The sequence below is a fragment of the Gouania willdenowi genome, chromosome 6, assembly GCF_900634775.1.
Source record: "Gouania willdenowi chromosome 6, fGouWil2.1, whole genome shotgun sequence".
Taxonomy (NCBI): Eukaryota; Metazoa; Chordata; class Actinopteri; order Blenniiformes; family Gobiesocidae; genus Gouania; species Gouania willdenowi.
Genome location: NC_041049.1, coordinates 42,439,071 through 42,456,207, shown reverse-complemented (window position 1 = coordinate 42,456,207; position 17,137 = coordinate 42,439,071). Strand labels below are relative to the sequence as shown.

Here is a 17,137-nt window from a genome sequence, read left to right as displayed (position 1 = left end):
GCTCGATAGCCCACCACATTGTTAATTGTTTTGAAAGTGTTTGGAATCATTTTGTTGTCATTTTGTTGACATTTTGTGTTTTGGTGTAATTTTTATGCATTTTTGTGTATTTTTGCTGTCATTTAATGTATTTTTATTCATTTTGTATGTTTTTGTACTTGTTTTGCCATTTTTGTGTACTTTTGTGTATTTTTATTGTCTTTTCATTCATAAGTCTTTCATTTTGTATGTTTATGTTTTTGGAGTCATTTTTTGTGTATTTTGTCATTTTGTAAAAGTTTGCATTTTCCAAAACCATCAATCTATAAACTGTGTACATTTGCTGTTTTGTGTTTTTGTTTTTTTTTACTTTTGTTATTGTTGTTTGTTTTTTTATCATTTTCTGTTTTGGAGTGATTTTTAAACATTTTTGTGTATTTGTGTTGTCATTTAAAGTAACGTATAGTAAAACTGAGAACTTTACTGTAATATTTTTATTTATTCATTTTATTTTTTAGCTCAGTATCCCATAGACAGCAGCTGCTGAGCATAAAAAACAGGGACGTCCGATTCCTGAACATATGTGAACTCATGAAGTCGGACTCTATTCTTATCTGAGGCCAAATAGATTATAGGAAGAAATGACTGACACACAGTGACCTCATCAGGAAACAACGCTGTGGAGAAGACCTCGAAACAACCTGCATGAGTTAAATCTTCTGTAAGATGAACATAGCTGCTTAAGATATGTTTCAGATTAATGGATTCCTTTATTCCCCAATCTGCCGTCTGTAATCAAAAAGGTTTCCTCAAAAGATGTACAAACCTTAGATTAATTCACTTTCAGTCACAAAAACAACTAAAATCCACCTTATTCCAGGAAACACTCAACATATAGCAGTTTACTGAGTGGCTAATTTAGCAACAGTAGCATTAATTATTCTGAAAATAACTCATTTTGTTATAATATCCCTGAAACAAATGTAACACAATATAAACTGTTGTGGCTGTTAACATATATTTTTTTTTTTTTTAAATGTGGCCACAATTTGCAAATAAAATAAATGTGAATAAATTGAATTGAATTGTATTAAACTAAATTAAATTTAATTAATAAATAATTAAATAAATATAAAATACAACAAAAAAGCGTGTACACAAAATATTAATCAATAATAGTAATATAATTAGTGGACAGTAAATAAATAAATAAACATTACAAATAACTATAATATAATAATAATATAACAAAATGGAATGTAATGTATTGTAATGTAATGTAATGTAATATAACATAATAACAATATATAATATATAATATAACCGAAACGAAACTAAACTAAACTAAACTAAACTAAACTAAACTAAACTAAACTAAACTAAACTAAACTAAAATAAAATAAAATAAAATAAAATAAAATAAAATAAAATAAAATAAAATAAAATAAAATAAAATTAAATTGAATTAAATTAAAAATTAAAAATAAGAAATAAAAAAAATTAAAAATTAAAAATTAAAAATTAAAAATTAAAAATTAAAAATTAAAAATTAAAAATTATAAAATAAAATAAAATTAAATTAAATTAAATAAAATTAAATAAAATTAAATAAAATAAAATAAAATAAAAGTCAGGGGCTCCATAATAAAAAGAGTCAACCCTTTTTGTGAATAAACAAAGCCTCTTCTTTCTTTAATGCCATGCCATGATTTTAACTAATGATCATACTGAAAGTTTTGCCTGTGACTCTAAAAATTGCTTGAGTTAAAAAAAATATATATATTTCTGTATATTTATTTATTTAGTTAGTTTTCCTGTGAGCTAGAATCTATTCTTGGTTTGTGTTCTGTCCGGACTACGGTGATGAGATGGTTGTGAGTCTGAGTCTGTGCCAGCAGAAAACATCATTGAATGAAATATCTTCACTCATTTTAGACATTTTGCTCTTCCTATATCTGCTGGACCATATGGCCAATCACAGGAAGGGTGCTGGGACAGATGGCTAATGGCAGTGACCCTTACTCCACGCAGACTTAAGCCTGCAGGGAAGAGAGCTATAAGATTAGTCTGCTTCATACAAACAAGGATCCTCACAGATGACAGGAAATACTAACAAACATACAGGAAATAAAAATAGATTTGAACTTCATCAAAGCTGTTTTCATCCACATGAAAAAAATCCGCTTGAAGAACTATGAGTTTACACTTATTCATTATTTATTGTGAGCAAACAGAACAGATCCTTCTCCGAGTCGTCCTCGTGGCACGATTTCAGTGTTTTCACCACATCACAGCAGCTGCTTTGAGCGAAACAGTTTTGTCCATGTTTGACCCACAAATTCAGCAAGTAAGAAAAGCAGTGAAAAGATTTAGTAAACAGAAATCTTCTTAACACAGCCTGATCTGTGGATGTGGCAGTAAGCCTGCAGGAGGACGACTCCAATGCTACTTTAGCTTCCACAATGACACTTTTCATGTTTCCACTCATCCTTTTTCCTTTACTGCAGCTCAAACATCAACATAAACTGAGTTATTATTAGTAACAGCATGTGAATGGGTCGTAAACACACAACATTGTAAAAATGTGCAGAAACGGTCAAGAAAAATACACATAACTACTCAAGAAACTATACAAAATGATACAAATATACACAAAAATACACAAGATTATTCAAGAAAATGTACAAAATTATAAAAATGTTGACAATAAATACACATAATTATTCAAGAAAACGCAAAAAATTAAAAAAATGTGCGCACAAGGACAAGAAAAACACACATAACTACTCAAGAAACTATAGAAAATTATACAAATGTACACCAAAATACACATAATTATTCAATAAAATGCACAAAATTATAAAGATGTGCACAAAAATACTGAAAATTACTTAAAAAATTATACTAAATTATAAATATGTGCACAAAAGGACAACAAAATACAGAAAATTACTCCTAAAACACAAAGGATGATGAAAATGTACAAAAACAAATAACAGGCAAAAACATAATGATAAAAATAAACTAGAACCTTTTCCTTTAATTCAAGATTCAAAGAGTTTATTGTCATCTGCACAGTTAGTTTCCTGTACAATGAAATATCTATTTTGCTCACCACACTGGATGCCACAAAAACAAAAAAAAAACAATGCGCTCAAACCATCAACATAAAGGGGAATTATTATTCACAACATGTTCATTGTGTTGTAATTGTGTTGTTTTTAGAGATAGATGAGATGTAGGGTTGATTTGAGAATCCAATGAATAAAACCAATGATAAACTGTCTATGTGATAAATCACATTTGTCTATGTTTTTCCTTAATTACACTAAACATGACAGCTTTGGAGGAAAATAAATCACATTGTGCGTTTGTGTGTGTCTGGCTGTAAACTCTTTTCACCCTTTTCTCTCCATTTCTTTTTAATTTAGTCAAATATACAAAGCTGATCTTGCAATCAAGGCCTAAGCACTTGTAGGAAGGGGCTTTAGACACATAATTAAAAAAAAAAAAAGGCCTGAGTGAGCAACGACAGCTTTGGTACAAAGTGACAGAAAGAAAGTGAGAGTCTGTTGATAACAAACAAGACTGTTTGAACATCAGTGATTAAAAGAAGACGATCAGAGCGTGTGTGCATGGGAAACAAATGTGTCATGCAACCAGGCTGGAGGAGATTATCCTCTGATGGTGAGAGACACACAGTAGTGGGAATCAGCAACACCACCAGTTATAGTTACTATATGAATCAGTAAAAAGTCTTTAAATCATGGCTCTGTACTCACGTGTCCCTGCTCACAGTAACGTGCACATCACGGACATAAAAATAAAAAAGAACTCACTGCAACAAAACAACAGCAAAAATACACATAATTACTGCAAGAAAATACAGAAACATATGAAAATTTGCACAAAAACACAAGGAAAATACAAAATATTACTCAAGAAAACTTATAAAAATTACAAAAATGTGCCCAAAAATACAGTTACTCAAGAAAACACACAAAAATATAAAAATATGCACAAAACATAAACATAAAACATGATGACAAATATACACAAAAATAACAGAAAAATAACAGAAAAATATACAAATATACAAAATGGCAACAGGATGCCACACACATAAAAATAAACAAGAACTCAAACTGCAATAAAACAACAGCAAAAATACAGAAAATGTTCTGTATTTTGGGGCCCTTGGTCTAATTTGTTTGTTTCCCCCGAAATAAACACACAAAAATGACAGAGAAACACACACAACAACATGGCAAAAACACACAAAATTACTCAAGAAAATGTATAAAATTACAAAAATGTGCACAAAAACACGTAAGATTAAACACACACACAACAACATAGCAAAAACACACAAATTACAAAAATGTGCACAAAACGGCAACAAAAACACAAAAGATGATGGCACAAATATACACAAAATAACAGAATAATATACAAAATGACAATGATAAATACACAACACAAAAACAGAAACACATAAGAGAATAACATACAAAGCGACAATGGTTGGTCATTATTCTAATGCTGCCATAAATGTTGATAATGTGGACCTTAAATCAGACATTCACATTTTAGTGATAAAGTTGCTCATCTCTAATTTAGAATAATTACTAATCTGAGCAATAATATAGGAAAGAACAAAAGGGAATGTTTTTCTGTCATTTTTAGTGTAGTTTTGTTGGGTTTACTTGTCATTTTGTGTATTTTTAGTACATTTTTTTGGGGGGCAGCATAAAATGAGACGCAGAGTTGCTCATGTCTTTACTAAGCCGCACTCACTGTGCTGACCATAAATCATCTTTAATTAAGTGTTACAATAACATCATGTTTCTGTGTGTGAGTCACTGATGTTAAACGACAATGTGCATGAATGCAGAGTTAAACAGCACAAAGGATATAATACTTTAGATGGAAAATGGATCGCTGGGGGTTCTTTTATTTACACAGCACATGGAGCTCAATGTGTTTGCTTATGATGGAAGACTGAAGTGAGCAAACACAGTGAACACATGCCTCCATAAAAGTCCTGAACTATATATAAGGTGCGTAAGTTAGCGTACAATGGGAAACAGGTTACCCTGGATCAAATGGAAGCAATGATGAGTTTGGATTGAATTTATTTAATCTTTTATTTATTTATTTTTCATTTGTTTTGACAAAACATTAATTGTTGGTCAAATATCTGAAAAATAATGTTCACAAAAATATTGAAAATTACTCACGAAAAGATACAAATTTTTTTTTTTTTTAAATGAACACAAAAAAACAACAAGAATACATAAAATGACAAGAAAAAACACACAAAACGATAAAATTGAGAACAAAAAGGACAAGAAAACAGAAAACTATTCATGAAAAGGTACAAAATTATTAAAATGTGCACAAAAACAACAAAAATTACAGAAAATTACTCGCAAAAAGATATAAATTGTAAAAATGTGCAGAAAATGACAAGAAAAATACAGAAAATAACTCACAAAATTATAAAAATGTCCACAAAAAACACAAAAACACAGGGAATTACTCAAGAAAACGCAGAAAATTATAAAACTGTAAAGGACAAGATAATTTCTATATATATATAATTATAAAATAAAGTTGACATGAATGGAAAGGAAATCACCCGTAATTTTTACATTAAACTCCAAAAAGTCTATTTAATGTAAGCTTCCACCTAACGGCGGTATTAATGCACACATAATGAACAAAAAGAAACAAACTTCAAGGCTTTAATACATGTGTAATAGTACATAATGTGTATGTTTGCTTTAGATTATGCGTGTACAGTAACATTAAATAGAATAAAATAAACAGGTAGTGCTGTTGTGTAACCACCAGAGGGCGCTGTGGAATAAATACATGGTTACACTCGCCTTTAGTTTCCGGTGTGGGTGTTTGCTGTAGTTTAGGCTTTTTAGAGTGTTTTAAAGTTAAAATGTCAGATAAGCACCGACTTTTGCCTTCATGGATGACCCAAAAAGAGAAAATGAAGGTGAAGAAGAAGGTGAATAAAGAACCGCTGAAGAAGAAAGAGAAACGCAAAACATCACGGTAGTAACAAGAGCTTTAACATTCATCATAATTTACCATGTTTACAGTGTCTTTAGCGTTATTCACTGATCTGTGGTGTTTTCAGATCTGTGTTCTACTGCATGAATGAGAAGGAGTTGGTAGAAGCTGCTCTGCTGTTCATCTCAGAGTCAGAGGATGTCATGGCCGTTAATCCCCACAAGGTGGCACTGTTTCTGTGTTTGGATCGTTCTTCATCCATAATAGCAACATGATATATTTTATTATTTGGTTCTGATTTAGTTTGGCTGCACACACACTATGTATAAGTCCCTGTTTACTCAAGAAAACATGCAAAAATAAAAAAAATCATTATTTACAAAAACACAACAAAAATGCTGAAAATCACTTGAGAAAACATACAAAATTATAAAATGTGCACAAAGGAACCAGAAAAATACACACAAATACTCGAGAAAACATACATAACGACAGAAAAATCCACAAAAGGACAAAAAATAAAAAATAAAATAAAATTCACAAAAATGACAGAAAAATCCACAAAATGACAAATAACGTTGAATGAGAGGTAACACTTGAAGTTTTATACATAAAGGCTGACATTATGTTGTCATTATTAACTCATTCAGTGCCAGCCATTGTCAGATTTTCTACCCCCCTCAGTGCCAGCCGTTTTTGAGCATTTTGACTGATTTTAAAGACCCACAGAATATTTTCTACTATGACTATCTGAAATCTGACACCAGATTCTGAAAGATTGATGCCTCTACTTTCATTAAAAAAAATAATTTGTTCTTTTGTAATCAGCCATTGAATAGAGCAAGTTTTACACAAATCTTCAGTTTCAGAGCAAAAAGCTGAGAAAAAAGCCTTTTAATAATAAAACCCTGTCAGTGACTTTAAAGCTATTTTTTTGCTTTAGTGACAACTCTAACATCTGAACATTGTTTCATTATATAAAACAACAAAAAAAAAACACTGAGACGGGCTTTTGATGGCAAAATTATTATTATTTATCTATCTGGTTCAGAGTTGAATGGATTTCTTACTGTATTTTGGCGTTCCTCCAAGTTTCTCTCACGTCAGTCTGCACACACGCAACTTCCTCTTCCTCCCGGACATGCAGTGTTTTTTTATCATTGTATCTCACCATCGCCACACTATCCATGAGTTCCACACATGCTCTGGTAGAGTGCGCTGCTGGGAACGTCAATTTTCGTACATGGTGCCATTTTCTGTCTCATAAACGCCTTTCCTCCTCTCCCTCTTAGCTCTGCTGAGCATGGATGATCTCTCATCCAAAGGTGCGCTGCTACTTCCTACGTGTCACCTATTATTTTGCTATCTGGCTCACAGGCTGGGAGTATTTTGTACCCTCATCCGTCCTCCTCCCGACACACAGTGATGACCCGTTTGGCCCGGTTAGTTGATGGTTTTATCTCACCATCGCAACATTATCAATAATCCACTCATGACCACACATGTTCTGTGTTAGTATGTGGAGCTGTGAGCTGCTGGATACATCACAATATCACTCCGTAGCACCATAATCTCACTCGTTCCTGTTTCCCCTCCCTAATGGTAGCATCAGTGGCTAATCTCTCAACTAAAGGTGCACTGCTGCCATCTTCAGGGCACAGTTGGCCACTACAACACCCCACAGCTTAGATATTGATGAGGGACCTCCGCCAGGGTGTTTTCTAGTAATCCCCCTGAAAAAACGCAAATGACGAGTTATCTCATTAAGCACTGAGCGTTTGGATTTGAAATGACGAGTTATCTTGTCAATGGCACTGAGTGAGTTAATGGTGTGACACCTGTCATTAGCATTAATAAGGTGTCATGAAGGCGCCACCTAACCCAAAAAAGGCCAACACAGCCCCAAAGATGTCATAATTTAGCAAATGACACTTCATGCCACCTTATTCATGCTAATGACACTGTGATGTCAGCTTTATGTATTAAACTATAAGTAAAGTGTTGGACAGAAAACCCCATGAGCTGATCAATGATGAACATTTAAAGGTCAATATAAAGAATGTGTTGCTTTGTTCCCTGTGCACTCACAGGAGGAGGAAACGTCCACGTCACACGTGTTAACAAAGCCAGCGATGAAGACATTTATAGACTCGTCCTCTTCAGAAACAGACCTGGACATTTCTGAAGTGCAAACACTCCCAGTGCATGCTGGGGTTCCAGTTAATGATGGGGTTCCAGTGCATGCTGGGGTGGAAGCCCAGAGACGTGAACCTGATCAGCATCACAGTGGATTCATGGACCACGAGGAGGAGGAGGAAGATGATTTACAGCTCGTGCGGGACATTTTTTTCAGCTGATGATCACTTTAGAATGCACTGAAATATTTATTTTATTCACAATATAAGTTTTTAAAGTCGCCGTGCATTTTCTGTAAAGATATGTGAATTTTCTAAGTTTTAGATTTCAAATTAAAAGTGTAGATTTGAGGTTGAATCTTGTGATATTTTTGACTTTGCTGTGTGTGATTAGTGTTATAAACAGGTGGTGCAGTGAAAATAGGCAGCGTTTCATGTTGTTTTGCTTTAAAAAACGAGAAAGAAAAGGATTGAGACTATATTTTATTTATTTTTGCACAACCTGAATCTACAATTTACAATTCAAGGATCACATGAACAACATTCGTGTCATTAGAATATTGACCAATCAGATTCAGAGCATTGTCACAGGAAACAAAAAACATATGGTTTAGTCTGAATTTCTTATGTATATATTTTTTTGTTGCTTTGTGTATTTTTGTGTACATTTGTTGTCATAGTATGTGATGTATGTTTTTTTTGTGTGTGTGTGTGTGTTATAAATCATTCTGGGTACTTTTGTTGTCATTTTGTATATTTTTCCATTATTTTTGTCCACACGTAGTCATTTCTGGAGTGATTTAATGTGTTTTTGTTCATTAGTGTGTTATGAGTAATGTTTTTGTTTTGTATGTTTTTATGTAAATTCATGGTTGAAATTGTGTGTGCTTTTGAAGTGATTTGGAGTAATTTTTTAATGTGTGTTTTTCTGGCATTTTTGTTTATTTTTTCATATTTCTCTCTTAGTTTTGCCCACATTTGTAGTGGTTTTGTGTGTTTGTAAAGTCATTGTGTCTGTTTTGTGTGTTATGAGTAGTATTGTTGTTTTGTATATTGTTCTACATTTTCTATAGCCATTGTGTGTGGTTTTGTGTTTTTGAAGTCATTCTGTATTTTTGTTGTTTAGTATGTCAGTATTTTTTGTTATTTTGTGCATTTTTTTCAATACGTTTTCATGTTTTTCTGAAGTTTTTGTATATGTACGTGTTGTTTTTTTGGATTTCTGGATTTTGTGTTTTTGCTGTCATTTTGTTTGTAAAGTAATTGTGTATTTTTGCTGCCATTTTTAGTACCAATTTTGTGTGCTTTTGGGGTGATTTTGTGTATTTTTGATGTCATTGTGTGTGTTTTCGGAGTCATATTGTCTATTTCAGTGCATGTTTAGTGTGTGATTAGTAATGTTGAGTATTTTTGTTCTCATTTTGTACACTTTTCTGTTATTTTTGTGTATGTTTTCATATTTTTGTCTACATTTGTAGTTGTTTTGTGTGTTTTTGAAGTGATTTTGTGTGTTTGTAAAGTCATTGTGTATTTTTTGTTGTTTTGTGTGTCATGAATAATACTATTGTTTTGTATATTGTTCTGTACATTTTCTATAGCCATTTGTCTGCTCTTGGAGTGATTTTGTGTATTTTTGATGTCGTTTTGTGCTTGTGTTGTTTAGTGTGTCATTAATCTTTCTTCTCATTGTGTATTTTTTCTCTACAATTAAATTTTTTTCTGATGGTTTTGTCCACAAGTGTAATTTTGTGTATTTGTAAAGTTATTGTGTATTTTGCTGCTTTGTGTGTTATGAGTAATATTCTTGTTTATTTTATGTGCTTTTGGGGTGATAATGTGTATTTTTGGTGTCATATTTTGTATTTCTGTTATTCAGTGTGTGTGATTATTAATGTGGGGTATTTCTGTTGTCATTTTGTAAACTTTTCTGTGAATTTGGTGTACATTGTCATATTTTTCTCTATATTTGTGGTCATTTTGTGTGTTTTATAAACCGTAAACTCTGATTTAAATCACAGGACAAACTGTTGATTGTGAGTAAATGTGAGCGGCTATGGTTATGGTGGTGACGCACCATGCACGCGGCAGGTCTTTAAAGGGTAGCGCGCATGAGGCGGGAGCGCGCAGCAGCAGCAGCAGCAGCAGCGGACGGTTTGACGCACGGTCTGTAGGAAGCTCTCAAAGTCTGTCACTTTTTCTACTGACAGCGCATTAAAGACACAGCAGGTCTGTAACTGACTGTAAACTGTTGACTATTTTTAAGTTAAATGATGTTTTTTTAAAACTTTGTGTCGTTTTAACACTTTGTTCTGTGTGCAGGGGGCGGGGTCACCTTCAGCTCCTTCTTTGTTTAACGCACTTTTAACTAAAAAAAAAAACATGTCATTCTTAATCTAATGTGCACGTTTGAATGTGGGATTTTCGTGTATGAACGCGTTTTATGAAGCTACTGCTGTGTGTGCGTTTTCAGGTTATTGGTGCGGAAAAGAAAAGAAAAACATGGAAACTATCGGTTTTTATGCAAATGATGTAAAAAAAAAAAAAAAGTAAATGCAAAGTAAGACAGAATAAGAAAGCAAAGTCACACCTGTGGCTTCTTCTTCTTTTGCAAAGCCTGCAGACCTTATTGGGTGTTAATGGATTCAAACGCACAAGCCTAAACTCGCCACTGGCTTGTTTATCATGTGATCTCTGCCAGGATTTAGTAATAAAAACTTTAGTGCAGCCATAGTCCACATTTATTTTATTTAGAGTTGAAAGAGTCCAAAGTCGTGTTTGTCTCTTTCCAAAGTGAACTTGAACAACGCTCGTGTTTCTATATATAGCAACACATGTTGTGAAAGGACATTATGTTCTATAAGCAAACTTAGCGAAAAGGTTCCCACATGATTTTTAAATATTTTGGCCCATCTTCACTTCTTTGATGCCTGATTTTTCCTTTCAATAACTGTCCTGTTTATATATTTCTTACAGTCACACATTTTCTTAAAAATGTATATTTTTATGTATATAATTATTTATATATTTACCAATGTGATCCATGGGTTGAAGAACATTTGATGTTGAACATTAACCAATAGGCTACAGGTAATGAGGTAATGAAAAGCATCAAATCTAGAATTACTGATTCTTTCGTTACTACGTTTTTAATCAGCGATGACGGTCTACTCACTCGTAAAAATAAATGAAAAGGTCCATCTTTGCCTTTGATGTATTTGCTTTAATCCAAGTTTTCATAATTCATACAAACAGTCCAAATACAAAACGAGTCAAAGTGTTTGCTTCTTCCACTGAATGCCCCACACCTGTGCAAACACTACCACTATCTAAATGAACCTGCCTGCCCCACCCAGATCAGGCTCAGGTAAATATAATAGTGTATATGATGTTATAAATAATTCATGGCTCCCATTCCTGTCATTACTGTGCAGTTATGGTATAGACGAGTGCCTCAAAAATTAATACTAAAAAACCAAATATATATAAGTAAATCTGGTTCAAAGCTATAATAGACACTGTGTAGTAGGAATGTAACGATTAATCGTAAGGCAGTTAAAAATCGATTCATAGGTACCACGGTTCACATCGATGCTCTGAAAATTGAATCGCAGTACTTTTTTTAAACAGCAGAGGGCGCTATATATTAATCCTTCCAGAAGCGGATGTGACGGGCGGAATCTGCTACTATTTTCTTTCTGGCCGCCATTTACTGTTAAACATGCTCATAAATGATTCTTTACTCCTTTAGCACCGAAAGAATATCTGTAATATTACGTGAATATCTGTAAAAGTCACGTTTTTCTATTAGCTCTGTCTGCTAGCATAGCTTCTCTTCTTCACTGGTGGAATAACTGCATGCTAACCGACCACTGGGTTACCAGCGCCCTCTGCTGGTCTAAACAAATATCTGACGTAAATACAGTAAAATGACTGTTTTGTTTTTTTTAAAAGTCCAATTGTTAAGGCACAAAATACATTTTCAGTTGCACTTTTAAAAAGAAAAAGAACTATTATGCAGTTTTGAATTGTTTACTATAGAACCAGAATTTAAATTAATAGGTTTCTTCTTTATTTGTATTATTCCTTTATTTATTTCATTCAAGATTTATTTTTAGTCAAATTGCATAATTTTGAATAGTTTATCAAGGGATTCTTTTGACAATGAAAAATAAAAGGAAAATAGTATAGTATTTTCCCCAAAAAAATAAAGGAATATTTTTCAGTCATTTGTCAACATTCCCATTTTGTAAAATAAATCGTGAGAAAATCGTATCGTGAACCCAGTATCGTGAATCGAATCGTATCGGGAGTTGAGTGAATCGTTACATCCCTACTGTGTAGTGATAATATCGTATGCTTGGTGGATATGATGATACTTGTCTGGAAGGCTGTTTGAGTCTCTTGAACATAGCTTTTTGTTTGATTCATCTACTGCCAATTTCAAAGCCCGTTTCCAGCTCAGTTTTTATTTTCACATAAAACATGTCTGGTTCTACCACGATTGCAGTACTGTACCTTTTGTACAAAATCCATACGCTAGACGCGGTGTTTTATGAGCACAGGTGTCCAGAGGTGAAAGTAATGGATTACAAGTACTCGCGTTACTGTAATTGAGTTGCTTTTATGGGTACTCAGACTTTTTTGACTATATTTCTAAATCACTAATTTTACTTGTACGTAAGTATGTTTTAAAAGAAGTAAAGTAATGCATTACATTTCTACACCCAACCATTACTGAGCAAATTCCAATTTTTTTGTGATTCTAATTTTTTATTTCCATTTCATGGTCTCTTCATAAACTATGAAGGTCCATTGAATATAATCCATATGTTCCTAGTCGTGCCATTTCTGATCAATTCTCAGCCACTTTCTATGGTTCATGTTGTGGTTTCTAGCTATTATGTTGTTACCCACATAGCACATTTGGCATGGCACTATTTTAGAGTTCATAAATGTAGCTATACTTAGAGCTTGATATATATTAGATTTTTAACTGAATTTATTGGTGTTATTTTATTTAAAAAAAAAGAATTGTACATTTTGACAAACGTCTTATTTTCTACAAATGCCTCTGTGGAAAATGACGTTGGGAGAAACTAATTTCCGATTGGATGTTGCGACCCAGCATCACTCGACGTTGCTTGAAAAATTAAACATTTTCAACTTGGAGTTCAACATGAGTTTCTGTCTTTCGCGATCACGGAATTCGGAGGTCCTACATTCACCCCATCATATTTAGATTTTTTTATTAGCAGTGTTGTCAATGTGCCTAGATAAATTCTGTATGTAGCAGAAAAAAATAATGTCTTAATCATTTTCATGTGTTGACTCTCCTTGCAGGCTTAACATGGGTAACAGGTTCAGTAGAAGGCCAAATGGCCCAGAAAATGCTGAGACTGAGGCCACTGAACAGAAGACCAGTGCAGAGCCAGCACTGGATTCTTCCGTCACTCAGGAGGTGGTCAAGGCAGAAGGTCCAGAGGAGAAGAATGAAGAGTGTCCACCTGAATGTCAACAGTTTGTTGCTCAAACAAACGTAGCCGAACTAGAGCCAAAAATATTGGAAGTCCAAGCACCAGTAGAACCTGAACAGTCACTGGTTCAAGCAGAACTACCTAAAGAAGATCCCGAAGTCGAGATAGGATCTGAGGCCATTTTAGAGGAAGCTCCATCTTCAGAAATAGTTCCTGAACCAGAATCTCAGACCTCCGAGGCCAAAGAAGCTTCTGAACCTGTTTTGGACACAGAAATGTCTTCAGAACTGGTTCCAGAAGCAGATTCTACTTCCAGTTCAGAGACCAAAAAAGCTCCTGAACCTGTTTTGGATGCAGAAGAGTCTTCAGAACTAGTTCCAGAAGCAGATTTTACCTCCAGCTCAAAAGCTGAAGAAGCTCCTAAACCAGACGCAGAAGAGTCTTCAAAAGATTCTACCCCCAGCTCAGAAGCTGCAGAAGCCCCTAAACCAGTTTTGGATGCACAAAAGTCTTCAGAACTGGTTTCAGAAGCAGATACTACCTCCAGCTCAGAGGCCATGGAAGTACCCAAGCCTGCTGAACCAGATGTGATTGCATGTACCGAGGAAGACGTTGAGGCAGACCCCATACCAAACTCCGAGCCGGAAATCAAACCAGGTTCAAAACCTGATTCTGAGTCAAAGTCATCACAGAGCTCAGAGGCTGAGGAGGAACCTACCTTGATACCAGAACCAGAACCAATGATAGCTGAAGATAATGAAACAGAGCCAGACCTTCTTGCTCAAGAGTCTTTACAGGAGCAAATACCATTGATTCTTTCTTCGCTCAATTCAAATATCACTGACGTCATTTCGTCTTCAGCTCCGATCATTGACGACGATCCGTCTGACACGCCCACAGATGACCAACGCCAAGAAGAAGAACCTGCTGAATGCTTGGAGCCAAAAGAGCCTGAGGAAACCTCTCAGGAGCCACTGGTTGAGCTGCCGCAGGCTTGCAATGACATCAACGAAGAGAGTGTTTGTGAAAGCCTAAAAAAGATGAACCTGAAAGGAAAGGACTTTGTTGACGACCTGATTCCAAGCGATGTAGAGTTATCCACTGACACGCCCATCACAGACCTGAGTACGTCCACTGAGTTAATGTGAATCCTTTGGGCTCATGAAAGATGAGAATCAACTGGCATGACGTTTTAATGCCTGTCTGTTTACAAACACACCTGGTTTGGGGTGTAAATAACAACAGTAAGAGTTGTTGAGGCGTTAAAACAACTTAGATAGGGTTTTGTGATACCCTGGACTTTTGCTTCCATTAAAGCACCTCTGTCAAACTCAAGGCCCGGGGACCAAATCCGGCCCTTTAGAGCAGAGGTGGCAAAATCTAGTCCTCGAGGGCCGGATTCCTGAGACTTTTAGATGTGTCCCTGCTCCAACACACCTGAATCAAATCAATGGCTCGTGATCATGCTTCTGCAGTGCTTGATGGCAACACATTGGCCTCAACCAGGTGTGTTTGAGCAAGGAGACATCTAAAAGTCTCAGGAATCTGGCCCTTGAGGACTGGAGCTCTCCATCCCTGCTTTAGAGCATCAAATTTGGCCCGCTTGAGAAAGTAAAAATCAAATTAAAAAAAGACCAACTAATTCAGTTGTAGATATTTCAGCCTCTTCAAATACAAAAATTCAATTATAATGACCACTATTTCCAGTTCAAGTTTTTCAATTCTTAGATCACATGACGGCAGTCATTGTTAATCTCAAATTGTTGAAAGAACAAAATTTTTTCAAAATCTGGCAAATTTTTACGGAATTTTCCTAAATTCCTAAAATCAGGTTCGTATCATTAAAGCTATTGCAGGGACTCACATACTTTATTATGTATACAGTACGTGGAAGAGTAATCAAGGCATATTCATGTTGAATTTGCTTTTTTTCCACCTCAAACCTCTGGCCCACTTAAGCTCAAACTGTTCCTATTTGGCCCCTGAACTGAAATGAGTTTGACACCCCTGCATTAGGGCAATGTTTAGCTTAGATAGCAACTCAGCAATTCTTTTATTATAACCATTGTTAAAAGTTTGGAGTGACAAACGCGTGTTCCAGAAATTGATGCCAATTACTGACAGTTTTCTACATTGTTTGTTTGTATCCTCCTCCCCCAGCTAATGTAGAGAGAGCTGAGATTATTACTAGTTGTTTGTGTAATCTAACCTTTCAATACTGTGGGAGTTGTACACCATGCTTTTAGATGTTTAGATTTGTATGTTTGTCAGTAAATGATGGAACCAAGAGCCTTTTTCATTAGCGGCACATTTGGGTAAAAAAAAATGTCCGGGCCCTATGCTTTTAACATATTGTTTTCTGGACAAATGTTAGCCACTGAAATATCAAGGGTGTATTGCTTAAAAAAGCAGCAAAATCCTAGCTTTGCTTTTTTTGTAATGCAGGTTCGACTGATGGCTTTCCTTTCCACTCTGTTACCACAAAAAGGTAACGGAGTGGAAAGACCATCATTCAACCCCATGTTAAACAAACATTAGGACGAATTCAGCAGATATAGCACAACGATCATGGAACATTAAGTTAGCTACTGCAACCTTTAAATTACATGATTTTCACAAACATCTTCTTCCATTGTTTCTTTTGTATAACGTGTTTCCATTCTCAACTTTATTTTGCACTTTCTTCCAATACGGCTGTTGTGGATAACCTTTGTATATTTCTTCTTCTCTACTTTTTGCACAGCTCATTTGCTTCTAGCCTCTTGTGCGTGTTTCGTCAGAGATACAATCATCGTTTCTAATATTTCAAACCAAACCTCAGCTCTCACAAACTGGAAATTTTTGTTTTTTTCCTCTTTTTTTTTTTACTGCACAAATACAAGTTGTCTTCTGTCTGCTTCACAGTTGCATGATCACAGCTAACAGGAAGTCAGATTGAACTTTAAAACTTGGACTAAATGTATAAATTTCCTCCCATTAAAGGGAAAATTAAAAAAAAATATATCTTGTTAACCATGCATGTGTTTATAATTTGACATTAATAATTCATATTGGTTTGTTTTAATCCCTTTGTATCCATTGTGTCAGGTATGAATGGATTTTATTTTTTTGCTTATCATTAAGGAGTTAAATGTTCACAGATTATATAAACATTTGACAGGATTTTCTCTTTGTAAACTTGCATGGTGGATAAGATTTAATTGAAACGTGTATGTTTGATGTGAATGGATTCAGTAAAGTGGGGCCCAACTTGTAACTGAATACATTCCAGTGTCTTAGAAATAGTGTTAAAATACTCTAAAGGGAGACAATCATCAATGTTTTATAGTGATTTAAGTGCAAAAAGATTTGTTTTTTCTTGTTATTTTCCAAAAGTGGATGTTTTTGGGGGATGTTGCATGTAACTCTGGAATGTAATTCAAAAAGATGTGGAATAAAAAGACAACACTTGAGTTTTGAATTGCAACAAAGTGGCTGTTGATACTTAATGTGAGAATTAGTTCTATATTCTCTTTGCACATT

At 34.4% G+C, this 17,137-nt stretch overlaps 2 protein-coding genes across 3 annotated transcripts; both read left to right on the top strand.

The window, feature by feature from the left end:
- The first annotated feature begins 5,888 nt into the window (after nt 1-5,888).
- On the top strand, nt 5,889-8,427 carry LOC114465912 (cell cycle regulator of non-homologous end joining). 2 transcript variants are annotated; one of them, XM_028451248.1, is made up of 3 exons: nt 5,889-6,048; nt 6,134-6,230; nt 8,097-8,427. In XM_028451248.1, exons 1-3 carry the CDS (start codon nt 5,933-5,935, stop codon nt 8,361-8,363), a joined length of 480 nt encoding a protein of 159 aa, XP_028307049.1. In that variant the 5' UTR covers nt 5,889-5,932; the 3' UTR covers nt 8,364-8,427. The 2 variants fall into 2 exon arrangements, with proteins under 2 accessions (XP_028307049.1, XP_028307050.1); XM_028451249.1 differs by lacking the exons at nt 5,889-6,048; nt 6,134-6,230 and adding an exon at nt 7,280-7,448.
- A 1,791-nt stretch (nt 8,428-10,218) lies between these two features.
- LOC114466037 (retinitis pigmentosa 1-like 1 protein) lies at nt 10,219-17,075 on the top strand. The gene is made up of 2 exons (XM_028451470.1): nt 10,219-10,367; nt 13,482-17,075. Exon 2 carries the CDS (start codon nt 13,489-13,491, stop codon nt 14,761-14,763), a length of 1,275 nt encoding a protein of 424 aa, XP_028307271.1. The 5' UTR covers nt 10,219-10,367; nt 13,482-13,488; the 3' UTR covers nt 14,764-17,075.
- The last annotated feature ends 62 nt before the right edge of the window (nt 17,076-17,137 follow it).

Excerpts from the sequence above, each read along its gene's own strand:
- LOC114465912 (XM_028451248.1), top strand. The coding sequence starts at position 5,933 with ATGTCAGATAAGCACCGACTTTTGCCTTCATGGATGACCCAAAAAGAG. Across the intron at positions 6,049-6,133 it reads GAGAAACGCAAAACATCACG|ATCTGTGTTCTACTGCATGA; the intron begins GTAGTAACAAGA and ends TGGTGTTTTCAG. Across the intron at positions 6,231-8,096 it reads TGGCCGTTAATCCCCACAAG|GAGGAGGAAACGTCCACGTC; the intron begins GTGGCACTGTTT and ends GTGCACTCACAG.
- LOC114466037 (XM_028451470.1), top strand. The coding sequence starts at position 13,489 with ATGGGTAACAGGTTCAGTAGAAGGCCAAATGGCCCAGAAAATGCTGAG.